General features: G+C 34.9%; 1 protein-coding gene and 1 pseudogene across 1 annotated transcript; one reads left to right on the top strand and one right to left on the bottom strand.

Annotated features, from left to right (window-relative positions):
- LOC109123482 (uncharacterized) overlaps positions 1–4747 on the bottom strand; it is an 11559-nt pseudogene extending 6812 nt beyond the window's left edge.
- Positions 4748–11700: 6953 nt separating this feature from the next.
- On the top strand, positions 11701–13221 carry LOC100243496 (anthocyanidin 3-O-glucosyltransferase 2). Its single transcript, XM_002265549.4, has one exon. The coding sequence runs from the start codon at positions 11773–11775 to the stop codon at positions 13189–13191; it is 1419 nt and encodes a 472-aa protein (XP_002265585.1). The 5' UTR covers positions 11701–11772; the 3' UTR covers positions 13192–13221.
- Positions 13222–25740: the final 12519 nt, after the last annotated feature.

The raw sequence follows: 25740 nt of genomic DNA, 5'->3' as shown, positions 1-25740 counted from the left end.
ATTTAAACTAAAGGAAATGAATTAAATTGAACTAAATTGGAATTAAACAAAACATCAACTTTATCCAACATGTTTATTTAAACTACTAAATTAAAATTACTAAAGATAGATTAAAACTAATCTAATTTGGGATTAAAAAAAATATATATAAACTTTATCTAACAGGATTAATTAAACTAATAAATTAAAATCAACAACACACTTAAACTAAATGATAAGTGAAAACTAGATTTATTTGGAATAAAAAAAACATGAACTTTATCTTATTGGATCAATTAATCTAATCCCCTAAAATTTTACAAAACACACTAATTGAAATTGGACCAAATTAATTAAATCAAGGCAAACTAAAAAAAAATGAAATTTTCAGACATAGAATCAATATTATTAATGAACTGATATTATAAAAAATACCTAAACCGAATAAAAGAGTGAAACTAAATCAAAGTAATCTAAAGGCATGAACATTCAAATATAGAATCGATTTTATTAATGAATTAATATTACAAAAATACCTAAACTAATTAAAGTGAGCCAAATTAAATGAAAGCAAACAAAAAAACAAATATGAATTCATGGAATCAACTTTCTAAATAAATTTACATTATTAAAATGTAATCTAAGTTTAAAAAAAGAATTAAACACAAAGGCAAATCTAAAATCATTTTTTTAACACATAAGATCAATATTCTTAAGAAGCTAAAATTTTATAAGAGCACTTAGACCTAAAGTTAAATTAAAAACTAACCAAAACAGATTTTAAAACTAAATCTTTAACCTGTAGGATCAATTTTACTATCAAATGAATAAATAGATAACACATAAATAAATAAATAAAACTCTAATCGAATAATGAATTAAAAATGTACTACGGTACATTCAAAGAGGATCTTTAACCCATTGGATTAATTGTATTGACTAATTAAAAAATATAAAGAAAAAATCAGCTTACCCAGCCGGCTAGGTGCGTGGACTGTATGCTTCTCAAAGTGGCAGCTGTGTGGATGATAGGATGAATCAAAAATCAGCCGGCAATGCGTGCTCCAAAGCAAATCAAATGGTGCACAGCTAATGTGGTGAGGAGTGGGTGGATGGCAACTGCTTTCTATGTGGAGATGGTTGTTTGAAGACCAATGAGGTGAAGGCGTGGGTATAGTGATCAGATGATGGAACTAGTGTGTTGGAGCAGATCTCCAATGGAGGTGGTGCGTTCTCTTTTCAGAGATGGAAGTGATGCTGCCGGTGGATACTGTGTTGGGCTGCAAGCATCAGAGATCACTCGTGACCTCTGTTTCATCGCCCAAGACTCCGTTGAGACACTCCAGCATCGATTTTCATGAGGACTTTGGTAGTCCTCCACAACGGTTTTCGAATCAAGTTACACGATGCAGCTTTGGGAAAGGTACGAAACCATCTGCATTGAGAGGAGATGAAGATGGAGTTTCAGCCTGTTATCCGTTGACTGATCTAAGTGACAAGCTTTTGCTTGGCGAAGCTTCAATGGTACGGCTGAGTTGGAACCTCCTCTACCCAAATGGTGCGGCTGTACCTCTCTTTTCCTTCTCAGTGGTGTGGCTGCACCTTTATCTAATCTCTCAATGGTGTGGTTGCACCTCTCTTTTCCTTTTCAATGGTGCGATTGCACCTTTCTCTACCCTCTCAATGGTGCGGCTGGAAATCCTACACCCATCTGGATATCATCTCCTCCCTTCGAGACCTTGTGCGGCCTTAAAAAAAAATCAAAGCGACCAGCCATCCGATGATAAAAAAAAAAATGCTCCTTTCCTCAATCCGGTGATGAGAAAAAAATCTCTCTCAATCCGGTCATCCCCAAAAAAAATCCCCCCCATCTCGCAGCAGCCCGCTCCTCCTTTTTCTTTCTTCTTTCCTTTTTCTGAAAATTTCCTTTCCCTAAAAAAAAAACTCTTCTCTTCCTCTGTATCTTTCCCACATAACTGTCCTCATTCATTCCCATGAGCATCCTCTTTTGAGCCGCTGAATATGCTCTCTTTGCATGTCGGGAATCACCTTCTCAAGCCATCTTGATCCCTTCCCATAAGCATCCCTCTTTGACCAACCGAATATGCCTTTTCTATGCGGCTCAGAATTTCACTCCATTCTGAACACAACTCACCTTTCCGTCCATGTACACACTTCATCTTCTTATTTTCATTTACCAAAACCAGCTTTGGTAATTTTCCTTCTTTCAAAGATGTGGGTATTCTCTCGAAAGTCAATAGCAGCCCGTTTCCTCATGCAAAATAAAAAATAAAAAATGAAAAGAAATAAAATTAGGAGATTGAAGATAAAAATAAAATAAAAGAGGATAAAATAAAAAGATTATTCAATTAAAATTAGTTAAGCAATCTCGAGCATATCTAAAGTCGAAATAATTCAAGTGGTTAAAAGTCGAATTGGTTTCACTAAAGTTTGAAGAAGTAATTAAATAAGTAAATAAGAAAATATGGATAAATAGATGAAAAGTATAATATGTAAATAAATAAATAAATATTAGACATATTCAATAAAAAGAAAATAAACTAATGCAACATATAATAATAATCAAAGTGTCAAACTCGAACCACCAAAAAATTAAAAAAAATTCCTTCCATGCAATTCTAAAATAGAATAAATAATAAAAAAAACAAATAATAATAATAATAATGAAATAATATAAATAAATCAAAACTCACTTAATCTTAAAAGCAATCAATAAAATAAATGAAGAAAGAAAAACAAGAATACAAATCTAAGTGAAACTAAACCTTGAAAAGTGCCTAAGTGGGCCTAAGGTGATGCCTAATGGACCGAAGTCTAAATGGGCCTAAAGTGATGCCTAATGGGCCAAGTGTACCTAAATGAGCCTAAAGTGTCTAAATGGGCCTAGGATGGTGCCTAATGGGCTTAAAGGGCCTAAGTGGGCCTAGGGTGGTGCTTAAGTGTATCTAAGTCTAAATGGGCTACCAGGAGTTGCAATAGAGTTCGATAAATCCCTCAACCATAGTCCCTAAGGTGGCTTAGAGTAGATAGGCTACACGAGTATTAATGGGCCACCAGGGAATTGCTGTAAATGACATGTGCGAGGAAGACAAAATAGAGGGTCTACACTTAGTGTCACAATTTTTTTGCAAGTCATTCTCTCTTTTCAATTTCATTTGATCTTCATACACTTGACGTGGAGTCAACGGTACAAGAGTAATGGTTTTATTGTCTTTTACAAAAGAATACCTATTCTTGAACCCGTCATGATTGACCTTTCTATCAAACTACCAAGGTCTACCCAATAAAATGTGACCCGCATGCATTGGAATAATATCACAAAGTACTTCATCCTTGTACCTCCCAATTGAAAAAGAAACCAACACTTGCTTATTTACCTTAACCTCTCCACAATCATTCAACCACTGTAACTTATATGGTCTAGGGTGTTTCAAGATAGGTAAATTCAATTTTTCAACTAAAGTAGTGCTAGCCACATTAGTACAACTCCCCCCCATCAATGATCAAACTACATACCTTATTGTTGATGTGGCATCTAGTATGAAAAATATTCTCCCTTTGTTGTTCCATGTCATCCTCTTTAACTTGGGCACTTAAAGCACGCCTAGCCACAAGTGACTCACCCTCCACTGGATACTCCACATTATCGTCACAAGCATCCTCCAGTGATGGCATCTAGTCATCATCTTCCTCACTTTCAGTTTCCACCTCTCCATCAACACATGTGATCATGGTCCTCTTATTTGGGCATTGTGAAGCTATATGACCTACTCCCAAACAACGAAAACATTTAATATCACGATTACGAGTTTGGAATTCATTTTTACCTTTGTTGACATTGGGAGCTTCATCTCTCCTTTTTGGTGGTTCGGTTTTGGACTTGAAAACAACCCCTTCATCTTTCCTCCTATTTGGCCTCCATGAAGCAGAGGAGCCGAGATTTTGAAATGACCGAGTTCCTTTCCTTTTAAGCTATCGTTCCACCTTTATTGCCGTGTGCACCATGTCCTCCAACTCCACATAGTGGGTTAACTCCACCACGTTGGCAATGTCTCGATTCAGTCCATTCAGAAACCTTGCCATAGTAGCTTCTCTATCCTTCTCTACATTAGCATGAATCATGGCAATCTCATCTCCTTGTGATAGTCATCCACGCTCCTATAGCCTTGAGTAAGACTCTATAATTTCTGATACAAGTCCCTATAGTAGTGACTGGGGACAAACTGCCTCCTCATGGTGGCTTTCATTTCCTCCCATGTCTCAATAGGCCTCTCATAGTTTCTTCTTCTATTCATCACAAGTTGATCCCACCATATAATAGCATAGTCAGTAAACTCATCACAGCTAGTTTTACCTTTTTCTCCTCGGAATAGTTATGACACTCAAAGATGAACTCCACATTCTTTTCCCACTCCAAGTACACTTCTGGATCATTTTTCCCTTGGAACGATGGTATCTTCATTTTGATGTTTCCTAGGCTTCTATCAGTCTCATCTTGCCATCTTGGAGCTCTTCGGAAACCTCTACCATGCCTTTCGTTCCTTAGCGCAAACCTGCCCTCATGGTTCAATGAAGCTTGATCCTCTTCATCTTCAAACTCATCCTCATGGTAGTCATCAAAACCATCAACACGCGCACGCCTTCCTTGCCTTCTAGCATTAGGGGCTCTTTGGGTACGCTCCTCTTGCAAAGAAGCGATAACAATGTCTTGCCTATCCATCTGATCCCGAATATCATTAAACACCATGTTCATGCGTTCAAACTATTGTTGTATAGCCTGCAACATGAGGGATGACTCATCCCCTCCTTCCTTATTTGATGTTTCACCCCTGGAAGACATATTTTGAAACTACAAAAAAAATGTTAGAAATAATTCCTCACAACACTCCCTTACATGTTTGCACTCACACTCATGTTTCATTATTAAATTGGTTTTTTCCCGATATTAGTCTCACACTCTCTTGCCTTTTTCTACTCGTAGCTTTCCCTTTTTAGTTCTGCTTAAACTAATAAGCTTAATCAAGAAATTCAACTTGTAGTATCTAAACTAATACCAATGGTAAGAAAATATGACAAAAACACTAAATCAAAGGAAGAGGACAAAAGAAAATAATATTTTGATTTGAGAGAATTGAAACTACACTCAATAATTTTATTTTTTTTTGCTGTTTTCTAAAGTTTTTTTTTTCTCGTTTTTTTTTTTTTTTTTTTTTTTTTTTTGGAGCTTGGTGCACGATTTTAACCTAGTGCACGTCAAAAAATAAGAATGAGGAATAAAGAACACAAAATGAACAAGATAGGTTGATATCAGGAAACAAAAGATAAAGGGATAGAAAACTGATTTTAGAACCTGTGCTCTGATACCAAATGATGCGAACCTCAATCGACACGATTTGAGACCCAACAAATAGTATTGGAATAATCGCCCAAGAAAGCTAAAATACAGATTTTTGATATAACCCTGACCCAACGTTTATAACTGAAAGGTGAACCAAAAGTATAAGTAACAGACCTTGACCCAATGATTACAATGGAATCACGAACCGAAAGTATAAGGTTTGAACGCCACAAGGAAGAATCCCTGATAAGTTCACAATTTTTTAAGAACCAAAATAAGAGCAAAGCCTCACCTTTTCTGATTTTTTTTATTCAATAAAAATTATCCTCTATTACAATGAGTGCGTGCTATTTATATGTCATGAAAAAAACTTACTAAATATTAAAACCCTAAACTAAAAAAGGTACTAAATATTAAAACCCTAAATAAAGGTTGATTTGGTCTAAAATTAGCAGATCCAAAATAGGAAAATAGCTAAAAAACGTTCTAAATAAAAAAAGCCTAAAATTAAGGTAGATTTGGCCTGAATTTAGAAGCTCTAGAATAGGAAATAATTGATATGAAGCTGGAAAGTCAATCAGTCATTAATCCATGCCATAAATCACGCCCAATCAAGCCAGATTAGCCCTTAATAGTTTGGATTAAATTTGTTACACCTTCATCATCCTTTGGGCCAAACTTGGAATGTCCTGCGTTAGAATCAACCCAAATCTCTTGAATTAACCCATTAAGTGCTTCTTTGATCTTCTTAGATCTTGCTTTAGTAATAGGCCCAACTGGAATATGCAATGGATCCTTGAATGCTTGTTAATTCTCATCAATGTACCATCATTAGTGAGTGAAAATGATCCCATACAAATGAACATGAATGTTTGGAGATTTGGGGAGTTAAATGGGTGTTTTGATTTTTTTAGGTTTAGGCTGAAATACTTTGATAATTTTCTAGCTTTGGATGAATTCCTAGGTGGGTTGCTCTGTTTTCCCCTATTTCTGAATGATATGCAGTGGCTTGTGCTTGCTTTTGTTTATTTTTTTATTTTTTTATTACTGAGAGTTTTGGTTTCTTGGACTCTTGCAGTTTCTGGAGATTGAATCGGTGATTTGTGTTTGGCATGACGATTGAAGTCAAGTTGGTTGTGTAGTCTTAATGATGAACTTGTGATTTTGGAATTGTTTGACATTGAATGGTTGAAATTCTGGTAATGTAGTGCATTTCAGAGAGACTGTTTAGTGAATTTGGCAATACTCATTTAACAATATTTTTATGTGTTGTGATTTTGCTTACTAAGGTAACTTGATATACTTTGGTACTTTTCCTCTATTTAATGTGTTGTTAGAGCAAACATGTTAGGATTTATGTTTGGGTATGTGTGACGCTTAAAAACAATAGCAGAAAACATTTTAAAGAATGCAATAATGGGTATAGCAGATCTCATTGATAGCATGACATGTACTGGGTTCATAAACATATAAATTTTTAAATGTATTTAGCCACCATATAAATTTATTCAGCACACCATCTTATAGCAGATTTCACTGATAGCAGAAAACATATAAATTTGTTTGGCCACCATTTTATATAATAACAGGTAATCCCAGATTTTTAAATTTCCTGTCAAACCACACTTGTTCTCTATATCATAGGCTGAAATTTAAATGAGTAAAATAAATAAAATTTCACCATCATTAAGCTGAAACCAAGACCTATAGTAAGACCTATAGTAGCGGCAAAGAAAAGGCCCCATCCATAGCAAGACAGAAAAGGCCTCATCCATAGCAAGACCTATAGTAGCAACCAAATCATTCCCTTCTCCATACCAGAATTATAGTTGCAATCAACACTAATTAACATGTACCTATAAGCATTAACCTAAATTTTTTTTTATACATTTTCCCACCTTATAGCTGCAACCATATTTAGCCCTAACTATACACTACCTTTGGTTGCGGCCAGAATGAAACTACAACCATAATATTTAGTCATACTCTTGTATATGACCGCATCCATAGCATTTCTCTACACCCCCTGTGGCCATGCCTTGTTGTGGCTCATTTTGTTTACACCTATATAGTTGCACTAAATCTTCCTTTTAGTTGAGGCCAATGGCCGCAACCAAAACTGACTTTCTTGTAGTGTTATTTTAAATAATATTTACTACTAGCACATTCATGTATTACAATAATGTCATAATTAAATGAAAGAAAATGCTTGCCACTCCATTGTAATGTTAGTATTGGAAATGTAGACTGGATCCATAGCATCCTACGTATAGGACATAAATTGTTATGTTAAGAGTTATAAATATGATATTCATTTATGTGGTACATTGATTTTATAATAATCCAAGCGAATATTTGTAACTTAATTTATCTATACTATCTAACAAAGCATGTAAGTTAATTCATGGTTGATGCTGGTTAGACTCTCTAAGTCATACCATGTTTTGGGATGTAAGAATAATTCCCTTTATCTGGTGTGTCAACTTCTATATATATATATACACACACATTTTAGGGACTCATCCATAATATAACATTGCTCTTCAATTTTTGTATTTGATAACATATTTGGACATTTTCAAATTGTGCAACCTTTACTCTTAGGCTTACCTCATCTTCTTGGTTTATGGAGTTTGGTATTTAAGTCATATGGTTACTCTTAATCCCCAATATTTGGATCCCAAACAAAGTAATATAATCTTATTTTAATTAATTAGAAGTCCACAAAGCCATTTTGTTCTTGGACAACTTGAACATGACCAAGTAATGGAATGGAATGGGCTCCACAATTGAAGAACAATACCATTGATAACTTAGATAAAAATATGCATTTATTGTATGATACTCATTTTCTAAATTTTTTAATATGTAGTTTAGTTTCTATTAAAATTAATTAAAATAAAAAGTATATCCATAAAAAAAATTTTATGTAAGGTAAAGGTTTGATCAAAATTACTAAAAATAAGAAGAGTTGAGAAAGAAACAAAGAAGTTAGAAAAACAAGAAAGATTATGAATTTAAAAAAAGAAAAATAATATTTGATAACTTATGAGATTCTTTGCATTTAGGTGTTACGTATATTTTACCTTTACGAATCTAACTATAAAACATCTTTTTCTTGATATGGACACATAATTAAACTATATATTTAAAATTATTGGGTTTGACTCGAGCATCATTTCCGTAGCTATCAAAAGGTACCATGAATCAAATATTATCACATGTGCAATTTCATTGCTTTGTACTTAACTCTTATGAATTTGTACCTTTTATGTGGTCTCATTACATTGGTTTGTGATCTTATTTGTTTATACACATGTTTATAACCTCGTCCTAAATGTTTGTACTTTCATTTAATAACCCAAACTTGATCTTTGGTAGATATCAATTTCGTATTTAGATTTTTCCAAAATTCTTACTATTTACTTATATAAATTATCTTTTTATATTTATTTTTATATGGTATTAACTCTGTATTATAATAGGTTGAGAATTTTTCTCCAAAAATTAATAATTCAAGATTACTTCACTACCATGAGTTTATATGGATATGTTTGAGCTAAAGACGGAAAATTTGAAGTTTAGTTAAGTACATTTCGAGTTCAGTAATAGAACAGTATAATAGTGTTATAAATTTATAATTTAGTTATAACTTAAAACACCATTGGTATTTTTGTCCATAAAATTTCTTTAAATTATTTAAAATTTCTATTTATCTAATTTAATTTTTTCTTAATTTCATACATTTGAAATACCTAAGACTTAGATATGAAAAATTCATGTTAGAATTGCAAATAAAAAACCTTAAGAAAATCTACAAGATCCATTTGTTTTATCCTAGGTCTAAAACTCAAGAAAATCATGACTAAGTTCGAAGAATCTTGAAAGTCCTTTCAAGAAAGACTAACAAAGGTCAAGAATTCGAGTTGTACTTTGAGTTAATCCACGTAATAAGGAATATGATGAAATATTACATTATGGATATGAAGAAACATATAGATGTTGATTAGTATAAAACTTTTCCAAAGAAGCATATGATCAGCAAAGTAAAATCATGTACAATTTTTTAATATTTAGTGGATTTTTATTATAAGTGATAGATTTATAATTATTGCATCTATAAAGATTAAGATAATCTCCGTAAGTAATTTTTCAAATATAAGTGGTATCTTTGGGTGATTAAATATATTTTAAATTATCATGGCTCATATAATTCCTCGGGGGAATATCTAAATCAATAATTAAATTTCAATAATCAACCAAGTTAATAATTGCATCAACTTGAATAGATAGTTATTATTGTTGGTTCAACAAACTCCTCCCACACACCCGACACACCTCGAGGTAATTTTTGGATGAAAAGTTATAAACTGGACATATGTATATATATAGTCCATTTACAACTTAGGATACTTTTATTCATTTAAAATTTTATTTACTACTTTAAACAAATAGAGATTAACTTTACAAATTTTGACCCAAACATGCTAAAGGTGTAACTTATTCTATCTCTTAATTTCTAAGGGTGAATTAATACAAATAATATTTGTATTGTTTGTTTCATGTTAAAATTAACAAAATGTCAACCACCCACTTTTACATCAATCTTTAACCTAAATCTTAATCTCATTACTTTGTATCTCTTATGTGATCTGTTACATTACACTTTAATTTTATTCTTTTATACTTTGATTCCATTATTTAATACCTTAGATTGAGTTGTTTGTAATTTGGTTTCCCATATGTCTACTTTTATCCAATGATGTAAGTTTTATTAAACACTTTAAATGATCTAGATTTGAGTTTTACAAGGTATTGATATGATGTTATTGACTTTTCAAAAAAAAATTTCGATTTTCTTACATAAATTATCTTTTTATATTTATTTTTATATGGCATAAACTTTTTTAGTGTACTACAATGGCTTGGCAAATTTGCTCCTAAGTTTAATAGTTTGAGATTACTTCACTATAATGATCCTTATACGAGTTCAAGACACAAAATTTCAAACTTAGGTATACTTGTGTTTTGATTTTGAAATTAAAACGGGTACAATTATGTTATGAAAAATTAATTTAGTTGTAACTTAAATGCCCTAGGTACTTTTGTCCAATTTTTTTTTTTTCAAAAATTAATGATTTTAATTTCTTATTTTTCTAAATTAGGTTTTCAAATTTGGTACAAGTAAAATGCTTAAGGTTTGGGTATGGAAAGATTTGAAATTTTCATTTTAGGGTGTGAAATAAAATAATCTACTAGATAATTATTGTTTTTCCTAATTCCAATATTCTAGAAAATCAAGTTTTAAAAATCTTAAAAACCCTTTTAAAGATGAAAGGCAAATGTTGAAAATTCAAGCTCCCAAACCTCAATATGGTTTTCAGGTGATCCAAAGAGCATGAGAAGCTATTGCATTGTAAACATGAAAGATACATGTGTTGATCAATAGAAGACTCGATGAAAGAAGTATCTGTGTGAAATAAACTATGCATGATTCTTTTATATTTAATGAATTTTTGTTGCAATCGATAGACTTGTTTTTACATCTATAAATGTTGAGATAATCTCTGCAAGTCCTTTTTTCCGTATATCTTGTATTCTTATATGATGAATATATCTTGGATCATTATGACTAGTATAAATTCTCTCAATACTAATATAAATCAATAATTAAATCTTAATGATTAACCAATATAATAATTGAATCAATTTGAGTAGATCTCAAAGTCATTGCTTTAATATATTTTATTTATGTATATAAAAAAAATTGTGAGAAATGCCCTCGAATGTGCGTTTGTCATCAACATAACACTTTTTGTTTTGTTTTATAATTGAAAAACCATACCAAAAACAAAAGAATTGGAGAGATTTGATTAAAATAATCTCCAATTTGAAGAATGCTTTTCCTTTTTAAAAAAAAAAATATATGAAAATACCAGCCTCTTTGAATAAAAATATCATTCATCAAACTTTTTTTCATCCATTTATGTTAAAAGCATTTTTTTAAAAATAAATAAATAAAATAAAAGATATTTTTATTCATTTAACATATCTATTTACGACTTTGAACCTATAAAGGTCACCTTCACAAATTTTGGCCTCTCTCAAAGGAATTTATGTGAAAAGTAGCGTAGCATATTTGGACCCTTCCTTGAGGGAATATGAATCATAATTTTATTGTTTCTTTTCTATTAAAACGACAGGAATCTACAACCACCCACTGTTACAAACAGCAAATCGTGCAAAAACGACAACTAAAAGAAAATAGATTGAGCCAGCAAAGCCATGACATCGGTTTCTCGCCCTCCAAGACTATTGAGGCGTTATGAAGAGCCATTTATAACCCCTTCAGCCACAAGTATAAGTGTCACTCCACCACAAAGCCCTCAAAACATCCAATATTTTTCTCTCTTTGCAGTGACTGCTAGCTAGTGATGAAGCAAACTGAGCTTATCTTCATCCCGTTTCCTATCATGGGCCACCTTGGGCCTACTGTGGAGATTGCAAAGCTGCTTGCTCAGCGAGCCCGCCGATTCTCAATCACAATCTTCATCATGAACATTCCGTTTGAGTTCCTTGATAGTATGACCAAGGACTCTGATTCTTATTCCATACGTTTCGTCGCACTTCCTCCTGTAGAGGTCAGCTCCGAAGCGATGAGTGATCCCTTCCTCTCTGAATTCGTCAAAGCTAGCATACCACTTGTCAGAGACGCTGTCCACGAGCTCACTCGCTCCAACTCGGTTCGGCTTGCTGGGTTCGTTATTGATATGTGCTGCACCCACATGATTGATTTGGCCGATGAGTTTGGGGTGCCCTCCTATCTCTTCTTCCCTTCCAGCGCTGCTTTTCTTGGCTTCCTGTTGCATCTTCAGTTCCTCCATGATTACGAGGGCTTGAATCTCGATGAGTTCAAGGACTCGAATGCTGAGTTGGAGGTTCCGAGTTATGCTAACTCTGTTCCAGGCAAGGTCTTTCCTTCTGTGATGTTTGACAAGGAAGTCAATGGGGCAGAGTTGCCTCTGTATCACATGCGGAGATTCAGACAAGTCAAGGGTATTATGGCAAATACATTTATTGAGCTTGAATCACATGCTATTCAATCATTTTCTGGCAGTACAGTACCGCCAGTGTATCCCGTTGGACCCATTCTCAACACTAGAATGGGATTTGGTGAGGATCAACAAAATGCTAGTGCCATCATGAGCTGGCTTGATGATCAGCCTCCATCGTCTGTGGTTTTCCTATGCTTCGGGAGCATGGGAAGCTTTGGTGCTGATCAGATCAAGGAGATAGCACATGGGTTGGACCACAGTGGGCATCGCTTCTTGTGGTCCCTTCGCCAACCTCCCCTAAAGGGTAAAATGGAACTTCCAAGCGACTACGAAAATATTGAGGAAGTTCTACCAGAAGGATTTTTACATCGGACGGCTAGAATTGGAAAGGTGATTGGCTGGGCTCCACAAGTAGCAGTTTTAGCCCACTCAGCTGTTGGAGGATTTGTATCTCATTGTGGATGGAACTCCCTAATAGAAAGCATATGGTACGGTGTTCCAGTAGCAACATGGCCAATGTATGGAGAACAACAAATCCATGCTTTTCAAATGATAAAAGATTTAGGATTAGCAGAAGAAATTAAAATAGATTACAATATGAATAGTGGTTATATTGTAAGTGCATGTGAGGTTGAAAATGGATTAAGAAACCTAATGAATATTAACAGTGAAGTGAGGAAAAAGAAGAAAGAAATGCAAAAAATAAGTAGAAAAGTCGTGATAGATGGTGGATCTTCACACTTTTCTTTAGGCCATTTTATTGAAGACATGATGGCCAACATTCCATGCGAGCAATAAAGTGATACGTAATGTATCGGATTGTTAGTTTATCATGTGATGTATTTCAATGCCCAAGTAATTTCATTGATGAAACATGAAAAATTTGACCATTTCTTCAAGTTTACAAGAAGAAATGAAGGAACCTTTTGGTATTGAAAAGGAAAAATACGTAGATGCTAATATGTATTAATACATTCCCTAGCTCTTGTTGCAAGGATTCTCATTCATATATATATATATATTCAAATATTATTGAACTTTGAATAATTACTTTTGTTACATACATAATTGATTAATAATTAATAGGAGATAATTTTCAGCCTTAAAATTACTCTTTCAAGACCTATATATCAAATTAAAATAAAAATAAAAATTGCTAAAACCGTAAGGCTATGTTTGATTGCCAGAAATTTGAGGGAAAATGTAAGAGAAAGAAAATAAAGATGAAAAGTATAAGGAAAGAAAATAAAGAGGAAAAAATAGAAGGAAATAAATGAAAAAAAATAGATTTAAATTCAATATTTACTAGTTCTGATTATATTTGGTTTTCTTTGATATTTTTTATAGAACAACCAAAGATAAGAAAATTTATAAATCTTTGCAACAGACATATCTTCATGAGCAACTTGAAGTTTATCCCATGCTTCCTTTGCACGTTTGCAATTTTCAATCCTGCGAAATTCATCTAGACAAACTCCGTTAAAAATACTAAATAAAGCCCTAGCATTGGCTTCACTACCTTCATTGTTGACTTTGTCCCATTCGTGTTTAGGGTTAAGTTCACATGTTGATCTTCCTTGAGCATCAAGTATTAATGGTGATCTTCAACCATATTCAACCGAGTCTCATACCCTTTGAGTCAACAACCTTTCTTTGGCTTCAATTCGAGATTGGTGTCTCTAATGGGAGCACCATCTTGCGGGGGCATAATAGTGCAGAATCCCATCCCTGTAATCTTGTAGATTCACATCCCGATATTCATGCCTCACCAACTCAATCAAGATCTCCAAATGGATGAAATTATACAATAATCAATGACCAATTACACAAGTAAACTATAAATCATTTAGCCATAAGTTATGACATCATTTTTGTAGCTTTTTGTACATAATATTCATGCTCTATATTTATATAGTGTATTGATTATAAATGAATACAAGCTTTCACATCAGTATTATTATTATTTTAGTTTACTCCAAATGTATAATTTTATTGTAAAGAAATAATATTCATACTCTGTATTTATATAGTGTATTGATTGTAAATGAACTCAAGCTTTCTTATCAATAATATTCTTTTCTATTAGCCCCAAATGTATAATTTTGTTGTTTGTTTTATATGAAAATGGTAGAAATCTAGAACCACTCACTCTTGCCTCAATCCTCAACAAAGGCCAACCACAAATCATACAAAAGCGACGAGTACCAGCTATAATAACATTTATAATAATATAAAAAAACTTTTATTAAAAAAAATGAGGACCTCACGTGATTTCAAAAGCTAAAATTCCATGTAATGAAAAGATAAATTTTTCTTATTTATATAAGAATTTTTAGTAATTTTTTAGTTTAATTTTGTGGAACATGAACCTTGAACAAACTCTTCAAGTCACATTATTCTATTATTTTTCCTTTTTATGTTTTTTTTAAATATTAATTGACATAAATACCCTCCTCTACATTATGAAGTCATCAAACTAATGAATTTTCATTTGTAGCATCAAATTCTCCACTAGGATTCAAACATCACTGAAATACTTAAGGTCATCACATGTTTTTCAACACCTACATCATACACTATGACACCCCGAATTAATTTTCAAGCTTAGAAATGCAAATTAGAAATATAAAAAAATATAAAAAATAATTTTAATAAGAATAGAAAGTTCTTTTTGTATTTAAAAACCCTATAAATTATATTTTTCTTGTCATCTCTTTACATAAACCTTTTGTGCATAGAGATAAGAGGAATTAGGAAACGCATGTGTAGACCCCCCTTAGATGGGGAGATTTTATTTTATTTTTTATGATTTTTCTGGCTACCCTGAGAATGAGTCGTTTCTCGGGCAGCCAAAGAGGACAAAAGTGAAAGGAAGACAACTGATGGGTGAGCTGCTCTTGGGCGGCTAGAGAGGATGGGAAGCAGAAAAGAAAAAAGGGGCAAGCTATTTGGGACAGAGGGCACAATTGAGAAAAGAAGGAAAACAATTGTTTGAAAAGGAGGAGACAACTAAGTAAAAAGGGGGCAGTTACAGAGAGCCTTGGTAGTCTTCTTGGGGAGCTTAGACAAAAGAAGGGGGGAAGGGTATCTTTTGTTGGTTACAAGGAGGGTGAGGCAGTTAGAGTTGGGGATTACTGAGAGGGAGAACGAGAGAAGAAAGAAAAGGAAAAAGAAAACCAGAGAAAAGAGGGGAAGATTTTTCTGAGGAAGAAAAATTTTGGAGGTTGTTAGCGAGAGTGGGAGGTTGTGGTTGATTCATGCCCAATTGGTGTCTCAGCTAATTCGTGTGCAGCTGGTACTCCTTGATTGAGGGAGTAATCAACAAAATTTATAACCTATTACACCATATACTAGGGTAGCAAAGACAAAGCTACTATAGCATAGTGGCTCTAGGATCGTTCACTGGGAAGGATTAACAAGCTATCAATGATACCAATTCAAAGTGAATTGGTCTTGTTTCATTTCAAGGTTAGCTTAAGAAATAAAACACAAACTTTGATTGGTAAAGATTTAGACTTAAACTAACTAACACAACAAGTAATGGGAATAACTTAGGAAGAAAAACATTCATTGGAGGGTCAGGTTCACTGGGGTGGTTCCTCATGCAAAAGACATAGCTCCGGTCAGATGGTTCATTTCCTCACGTTAGAGATTCAACATATAGTCAATTCTCTAACCGGTTTTGTACAGATACATCCTTTAATTAGATTTCAACTTTAATTCTCTCACTGATGCAACTTGCAATGGTTCAAGCCTCTCACTAAGCCTTAACCATTCAAGGTGATCTTTAACCTTGGACTTCCCTTCTCAAGCTCGCAAGAGATAACTAATGGATGTCTCCTTGGAGTCCAAAAGCTTACCAAGTGTTGGCAATTCCAGAAAATCCTACCTTAAAGTCACCTCCCAGAGGCTCGCAAGGGGTAAACTAGTGCATTTCCATGGTTGGAAATCACTTGCCTTACCAAGTGTTGGCCCAGGTGACTCTAAGGTGTTTTAAGTTAACTAAAAACATACAAATCACTAAAGGATTTCACTTCCTCTTCATTACTAGCTAAAACCACAAAGCTTTGCATTCTTGCACTTGGAACCTTCTGATTCGTCCCTAGCAGCGGCAGTGGCAACGACACCATTTGATTCGAGGTTCGATCCTCGGCAACGGCGCCATTTGATTCCGTGGCCAATTGGTGTCTCAGCTGATTCGTGTCCAGCTGGTGCTCCTTGATTGAGGGAGTAATCAACAAAATTTATAACCTATTACACCATATACTAGGGTAGCAAAGACAAAGCTACTATAGCATAGTGGCTCTAGGATCGTTCACTGGGATGGGTTTTCACTTCACAAATGATATCAATTCAAAGCTGAATTGGTGCCTTTTCATTTCAAGGTTAGCTTTAAAAGAAAACATAAAGATGTTTGAATGAAAAAGGTTAGTTTTAAGCTAACCAAAAATAGTAACTGATTTTAACTACAAAGAAAAGTGTTTCTTGGAGTTTCAGATCACTAGGCTCAGATTCCTCATACAAAAAGGGAGTTCCGGTCATTTGTTTCTTTTCCTCGCATTAGAGAATTAACATATAGTTCCTTCTCCAACCGGTGTTGTACAGATGCTTCCCATTAATGGGTTCAAACACTAAATCCCTCTCACTGATGCATCTTGCAATGACTCATACCTCTCACCTAGCACTTGCCATTCAAGGTGATCTTTAACCTTGGATTATCCGTCAAAAGCTCGCAAGAGATAACTAATGGATGTCTCATTGGAGTCCAAAAGCTTACCAAGTGTTGGCTATTCTAGAAAATCCTACCTTCAAGTCACCTCCCAAAGGCTCGCAAGGGGTAAACTAGTGCATCTCCATGGACGGAGATCACTTGCCTTACCAAGTGTTGGCCCAGGTGATTTAAAGGCGTTTTAAGTTAACTAAAAAGATAAAAACCATTAACGGGTTACACTTTCTCTTCATTAAAAACTAAAACAACAAAACTTCCAAATTATACATGTGGAAACTTACCCGGCTTTCCTTACTCCAAGAGACAAAAAGCTTAGCCTCTCATCCTCTTAGGAAAAATCCTCAGAGTTTGGTTGGCTAGAAAGAAAACTAACGAGAAAACAAGAATATATATGAAAAACAGAGCAAGTGCTCTGTTCATTGATTCTATATATGATATATCTATATATTGATCAATTTTACATAATTCTCTTATAGTGGATGCAAGGGAATATATATAGAGACGTTTTTCCAACCTTCATAACTAAGAAATCTTATGGTTGGTGGATTACAAGGAGAAGAATGGAAATTCATACAAAAATATCTGAAGAAAAATATCCCAAAGTGTCAGTCACAAATATCGGGAAGCTCCAGGAACCATTTCGCAAGTGAAAACGAGGTCTGCGAGATTTCACAGACATCCAAAAAGGGCTGCGAAATCACTTCGCAGCAAAAGGCTGGTTCCGTACCGCTGTGAAGTTGGCTTTCATCTTGTGGTGTTTAGCTTCCATCGCGGCGTGAAACTTCAAGGGAAATCCAAAGCACTGTGCAAAAATGCTGCGAAATCATTCCGCAACAAAAGGGTGATTTCGCAACACTTTGCTGAATCCTTCCTTCAGCTTGGAGCAATCATCTTCCAAAGGCTGTAACTTCCTCATTTCAGCTCCAAATCGTACACGGTTTAAAGCGTTGGATTCTTGACTTCCTGAGCTTTGAAATGGTATATAGCATGTAGAAAATGGACTTCGATAAGTGCTCCAAAAGTGCAAAAGAAGATTGCAGTTGCTGTCCTCTATTTTCTTCACTCTGTTTTTCCTCTCTCCGTGCTTCTCTCCTTGCATACTTTGAACGACTTTGGCAAAGGGCTATGGAGCTCCAAAGCTTGGTTCTTCATGAATTTGAGCTTTTCATTGCTTTGCCATGGATTCCAAATAACTCTCCTCAATCTTGGATTGTTTTGGTGATCAAATTACTAACAAAAACACCAAAACTTACACAATTTGATTAGAAATGATTGCAAGGGTCCTTAACATGTTAATTGGGTTAAAAGGCAATAACTACTACTCAAAAGTGTTTAAAAGAGTTAATTACAAGCTATCAAATAGCACTTTTTGAGTAGTAATCACCTTTCCCGGCAACCTTAGCTCCAAGGAACTAGATGTTTAGTTACTCATTCTCTGGGGAAAACTCCTCAGAGAGTTCATAACTTAGTAAGAAAATAAAAATACAAAGTGAGAAGGTAAGGCAATACAAAGAACTGAACTTTACTTGCTTACCCAAAACTTTTACAAAAAAGATCTCCTCCCTGAGAACAGGCTCCCGAGAGGTATATATATGAACATAATATAAAACTAATTATTACATAGATATTTTCTCTTTTTTACTAACTTAAAAGCTAAGGAATCTTGTAATTGGTGGCTTACAAGGAGTGTTTTGGGATTTAGACAACAAAAATCTGATGTAAAATATCTCCCAATGTCGGTAGCAAATATCGGGATGCTCCAGGAACCATTTCGCAAGAGAAAATGGTGTCTGCGAGATTTTGCAGACACTCAAGAAGGGCTGCGAAATCATTTCGCAACAACATGCTATTCTCGCAGGGCTGCGAAGTTGGCTTCCACCTTGAGGTTCTCATCTCCCAGCTTGCGGCATATATCGGGCAACTTCAGAAGGAAATACACCCTACTGTACAAAAAGGCTGCGAAATCACTTCGCAACAAAAGGGTGATTTCGCAGCACTTTGCAAAATGCTTCCTTCAGCTTGGAGTGATTGGCTTCCACTAGCTGCAACTTCTTCGTTTCAACTCCGAATTGCGCACCGTTTGAAGCATTGGATTGTTGACTTCTTGAGCTTTGAAATGGTATATAGCATGCATCAATTGGACTCCAGAAAGTACTCCAAAAGTGGCTGCTACCACTGTCATCAAGAATATGCTTCATGGCATATTCTCTTTACTTTTTCTCCTTGCATTCCGGATTTACTCTTGGCAAATGACTTCCAAGCTTTTCCCAAGATTCCTCAAAATTCTCCTCAAACTTGAATTGCTTTGGTGATCAAACTACTAACAAAAACACCAAAACTTACACAAAGTGATTAAAATTGCTTTCAAGGGTCCTTAACATGTCAATTGAGTTAAAAGGCCAAAACTACTACTCAAAAGTGTTTAAAAGGATTAATTATAGGCTATCAAATAGCACTTTTTGAATAGTAATCAGTGGTGTTATGGCTTTGTTTTTATATGTGTTTATGCACGAACTTTGACCTTTAGAGGTGTTGCGCGAGCCATAACCATAGAAGGGTCAATGATTGTGTTGAATTGTGTTGTTGCTTTGCATTGAAATCGAGGTACAATCTTTGAACCTTGAAGCTTTGGTCTCTGTTTCCAGCATTTGTTTATTCTGCAATTTCTAGGTCTTGGGTATTCTTTTTATATCTATATTGGGATCCCAATTGGAGCTTTAGGATATGCCAAGAACTCTAGTCATTGCTATTGTCATGAGATTATTGGTTCTTCATGGTTAGTTCTTCGTTCCCACCCCTACATTTGAAAACCCATTTCTTATTCTATATTTAGTTTAATTGTTTGCTGTGGGTGGCGTATTGTTTTTTTGGCTTATTTAATGAGTGAAACTTGATCCGTGAATTGATGGGAATGTATGGGAAGATTGGGAGAATGGACGATGCACGCAAGGTGTTTGATGAAATGCGTGAAAGGAATGTGGTTTCTCGGTCGGCTATGATTTTCTTGGGTATACCAGCAACCCACTAAAAAAAAATGGAGTTGAGGAACTTCAATTATTCAGCCAAGACCTTCCAACCTGTAAGAGTTATGGGACAACGGGCCATGAAAACACATTAAGTTTAATAACCTCCACCCATTCCACCACCAACCCCATTCTTTATTCATTTATTTACTTTTTCCTTTCTCTTACTATTTCTCCCACTTAAATTTCTCGCAACCCTTTTTCTACAGTGAAGTCAATGTGCTACAATGGCTGGAAAAAGGCCCTTCCTTTGCTGTTGAAGGAATTCGAACCCCAAACCAAAAGGTTTGAGGTTCAACCCACTTATCGTCTGGGCAAACTTGCCTTTATTATATAGTACGCACTAAACATATATATAGTTAAACTCATTATATAAAAAAAAATATTAAAGAATATTTTAAAGAGCAAATTAATTATAATTATTTTTTTAATTAAATGCAAAATTTTCTTTTAATTGATTGCCAAAAATATAAAAATTATATCATTTTTTTCATAGTGTTTTTGATATCATTAATAATTAATTAAATATTAAAAAATTGTACATATATCATAATTTATTTTATATTGTTTAATACAATTGAATTAAATGGATCATAATTTTAATATTAATATGTATTTTAAAATTAGACATATTATAATCAAATATCATAATATTAGATGTAATTTAATAATAAATGTACACTTATAAAATTCATATTTTTATCGATGCATACGATATTATTATCAAATATGATAAATCATATTATAGATATATCAAATTATTTAATAAAATAACTTTAAAATATCATTATACTTCTAATTGTATTTTTATGAAGTTTTTTTTTATAAATTTTTTTATATTTTGATCAATTTTAAGTTTATTGATATTTTTTTCCAAAATATCCGCTAATATATCTCCGATATATCCGTAAAATCGAAATACCGATATATTCGTGATTACCGATATTTTCATTCTTGCATGTAGCTCTCATTCCCATTTTAATTCTTCATTTTTTTTATTATATATATATATATATATATATATATCAAAGTTTAATTTTCCAAAATTTCAATCTCCAAATTTAATTTTAAAAACTCCAAGCTTCAACTTCTAAATATAAGTTCAAAATCCTAGTTTCCAAAACTCCAATTCTTAAATTTAATTTTCAAAACTCCGATTCTTAAATAATTTTCAAATTCCAATTTTTTTTCAAATTTAACTTCCAAAATTCCAATTTCTTTCAAATTTAATTTCCGAGCTCCAATTCTCAATTAATTTCCAAAGTTCCAATTTCTTTCAAATTTAACTTTCAAAACTCTAATTCTTAAATTAAATTTTTAAAGTTCCAAACTCTCAAATAATTTTCAAATTTCCAATTTTTTTTCAAATTTAATTTTCCATAACTCCATTTTTCATATTTATTTATTTAATCATTATTATTTTCGTTATTTTTATTATTATTTATTTATTCATTCATTTATTTTTAAATTTTCATCTTTAAATAATTCTTCAAAATTCCGATTTCCAAATTTAATTTCCAATTTTTAAAATTCCATTTTTCACATTTATTTATCTTATCATCATTATTTTCGTCATTATTGTTTACTTATTTATTTTTAAAATCCCATCTTTAAATAATTCTTCAAAATTCCTATTTCCAAATTTAATTTCCAATTTCCAAAATTTCATTTTTCACATTTATTTATCTAATCATTATTATTTTGGTTATTATTGTTTAGTTATTTTGTGGACCCCGCATTTCGATCGCTCGAATGCGTTTCCCACTCGATGGTGAAACTCGATTTTGATTTCGAAAAATTGATTTTTATTGATTATTTGAAAATGACTTGGAGTCGCCACTTATTTTTGTTTTATTTTTAAAGGGTAAACAAAATAAGAAAGAAAAACCCTAAGCGTGACTCCTTATTTTGGAAAAGGCGGTCTGTGAAAAACCGGATCGGGTTCGGGGGTCAGGTTACTTATTGGGAAGGTACGGTAAATACCGTAGCACCCCTCTAAGTCCCTAAAGGTCGGGTCTCTACTAATGAGATGAAGCTGACATGGCAATCAATGAGAAAATCAATGAATACTCGAATCAATCATGCACATATGAGAGTCAGAAAATGCATATAAACTAACCAGAGTGGGAATGAGTCTGTACCTGAGCAGTGAGCCACTATGCGCTATCAAGAGAGAGGGTTAGTGCAAAATAAAGAGCATAAACATAGCTCACATGTCACTAAATCGAGTACAAAATCATCAAAGGCACGCATGGCACTTCACTCAAAATTCATTTTTATTTTAAAGAAAATTTATTTGATGTTGGGCCCCCACCAAAGCCCGTTTATTTTTGTATGAATTAATTTCGTGAATTCTATCACCAAGAATTACGAAAAATAAATTCACACTTATTTTAAAACATTTTGAAAAACAAAGAAAATTTGAAAGTGGCCCGCCAAAAAGAAAATGGCGACCAAATTTTATTAAAAATGAGATGTTGGTATCTGAAAACCCTAAGGATGGAAAATTTGATGACTTGAAAACATTTAAAAACCAAAAATTGGAAAATCATTTCAAGCCGAGGTTGGAAATTATTATTTTGAAATCAAAAGGAAAAAGTTTGAGGGGGTGGTACATGCATAGGCCACGTAACATTAGGTGAGAGGACAAAGTAATGGATGAGAGAATGAGTCATGGGATTAGAATAGTGAGGGGAACGTGGAGATTTAGAGAAAGAGAAGCAATGATGGGCATGGGAATAGTGATAGAAACAAGAGAGAGAGGAAAAGTGGCATGTAGAATATTCCTATAGAGAATCTGCCACATTCGGGTGAGTGCAGATATTTGACTGGAGGTGGGTACTGATGACTGCCATTACGCACCTTTTCTCATTGATTCCATGCATTGAACTTCCTCCAGAAATTCTTTTCAGTCAGCTCAGACGCTGCATATTGTGGCTGGAATCCATAGTTTTCAATCAATCAATTCTCCATTCCGCGAATTGCTTCTGCACCATCAAACTGAGTTGTATTCTCTCCAACGAGATTGACAAGGACTCAGCAAACCATCCTTATTCTTCCTTGCTTAGCTCATCTCCTTACTCTGCTTGTAACAACTTCAACCAGAGAGAACTCCCCTTAACAATAAACCCACTGCCATTTGAACTATATCACCATCTCCGGTTCCAATGGCTGTGAGGAATTCAGCCCCGTGCACAAGTGAAATGCCTTCACCATGGCTCTCATTCATTTTCTGCTCATTGCTATCAAAACTGGAAAGTGGCATGAATGACTTGCAAACAGAGGAGCAAGAAGGATGATATTGACGCAACCAAAAAGAGCAGCACAGGATGATTCAGCATAAGACCTGAGCAGATCAGACCTCATCCAAGCAATGTCTCCTTCATTGTCACCCACATTGTCAGCAATAACAACTAGGTTTCACGGATTTTCTTCAGGGATATTTCGTTCGACTTTCCCAGCAAGATCGACATCAACATCGTCCACTTTTGTTTCAGAAATTCAGCAGCAATTGGAACTGTTGAATTGACTGGGCTGCTGATGACGTGCATGAAGGCATCAGGACGGGTTGTAAAGGAAATGAGCCCAGGGAGGGTAACCACGCATGGCATGTAAGAGTGGGGCCCAAGGTGGAATTTGGGATTGCTCTAATGTAGTTATTTGATGATGACATGGCTCTCGATTCCAGAGCACCAAGGAACCCAGCCCCGCCTTGGTTAATCCATGTTATTGGTACTCCAATCGAGATTAAAATTACAATCTCCAGTAATAGCCACCATACTGACCATCCAATGCGCTTCTGGTTCCATCTTTCTTAGCATTCATCTAAGGACACAAGCTTCAGTTGTTTCCAAGCAATAGCACTTGGACTAGACGCATATGATATCTGACCTGTAACAGTAGGAACATGCACTTTTGGCAAGCAAGGAGCTAGACTACCTTAGATGGTTCCAATCCGTGATGCTGAATCCGCACTCGATGAATATGAGACGTGTATTTTACCATTCCTCTTTTGTTTCTCTATGAAGCACAAGGACAATGTATTCCAGCTGCTCGTCAAGCATCCAATGACCTCATCACTGGAAGTTCTTTTTATCTTCCTCATGAGCATGATGACAATGTAGAACACACGCGCTTTCAGCCTTCAACTTCCGTCACTCTTCAACTAGCGTATCTGTCAAATTCCATAGCTCCAGCCTGGAAGATGTAAGATCCTGGAGCCTCTGCATTATCTGGATTTTAACTCCTCATAGAATCTGCTTTGCAGCTGCCATCTTCCATTTGAACTATTCCCTGCATTGATAACACATTCTTTGACCAAACGCCCAAACTCATTGATTTTCAGTGGAGGCATTTCCTTCTGAGACTTCCCACTCTCAGGAACAATGTCAACACCACCGCTAGCACTTTTTTTTCATGGCCATCCCCGTCAAAAGCACCATGGGAAATAGGTGCCTCGTTCTCATAGATCAAAACATCTTCATCAATGGTTCTGGTAGCAATATATGTTTTAGCTTCTTTTACATCCACTGGTGATTCAGGTTCAGAGGATGGCTCAAGACTCCTCTCAGTCCTGCAAGTGCGCTCAGATCCTAGACCAGAGTCCAGATTGTATTTAATATCTCTATGCAAACCAGTAACAGCTGTGACTGATGGTGACACAGTTACAGGGATAACATCTTCGGCACATGGTCTTCATCTGCTTATGACATTCCTATCTTCACGGCCTCTTTGAAAGAGGGAGCTCCAATGGGAAGAATCATAAACTCCTGCATTGCGAGTTTATTTCCTTCATGTGAACCACCGTTGATGACATTGAATGCAGGAACTGGCAACATCGAGTGCTTGTTATCATGCAAGGTTTGCAATATGCTTGTAAAGGGGAATATTCTTAACAATGGCCCCAGCTTTGCAAACTACAAGGGACACTGCCAGAGAGAAAAGCTAAGACGAGCATGGGCGGAGCGATCCTGCCGGAGATGGCCTTCTTGAGGAACTCCCACGTGACCAGCACGTTGCTGACCCAGCAGATATGAGACACCAGGAGGTGCGCGAGCTCCGGCGACGGCAGCGAAGTCCCAGTGGAGTTAAGAATCAACGAGAGCTGAACCGCCTATAGGAGGGGATCACTGTTCCGGTGATGGCGAAGGCGTTTCGCCGCCGGCGGCGTTCGAGGACAGAACTATCTCTCAGCCAGTAACAAAAAGCACCCTGCTCCCCCCTCTCTAGCTTGCTCCTTTCTCTCTCTAAAGCTCTCCCTCTCTGTCACTAGCCTGGAGACCCTGCTGCAAATGTGGTACCAGACTTCTTCTCGTGTTTGGTTCAGCTTTTACAATAGCAGTCGGGACAGCTCCAACAACAATATGAACAAGAATAGTCCCAGCCAAACTTCTTCGTCCTGTTGCGCCTCAAGGTAGTGGTAAGGCACAATCATCACCAACAATGTCAAACTCAACTTTGTATCCCTCAGATCTTTCTTTCTCAGCAGCCAAACCAAAACTTAACCGATCGCCAGTATAATTCTTGACAATTGGAAAAGCACCCATGGGACCAGTAATAGCTTGAATATTGGCTAGAATAGAATCCAATGATGGG

Source organism: Vitis vinifera, chromosome 12 (assembly GCF_030704535.1).
Source record: "Vitis vinifera cultivar Pinot Noir 40024 chromosome 12, ASM3070453v1".
Lineage (NCBI taxonomy): Eukaryota > Viridiplantae > Streptophyta > Magnoliopsida > Vitales > Vitaceae > Vitis > Vitis vinifera.
Note: the sequence above shows the minus strand (reverse complement) of the source record. Positions and strands in the feature narration are given on the sequence as shown.

What these genes read in the sequence shown, in the direction of transcription:
- LOC100243496 (XM_002265549.4), top strand. Translation starts at nt 11,773, where the DNA reads ATGAAGCAAACTGAGCTTATCTTCATCCCGTTTCCTATCATGGGCCAC.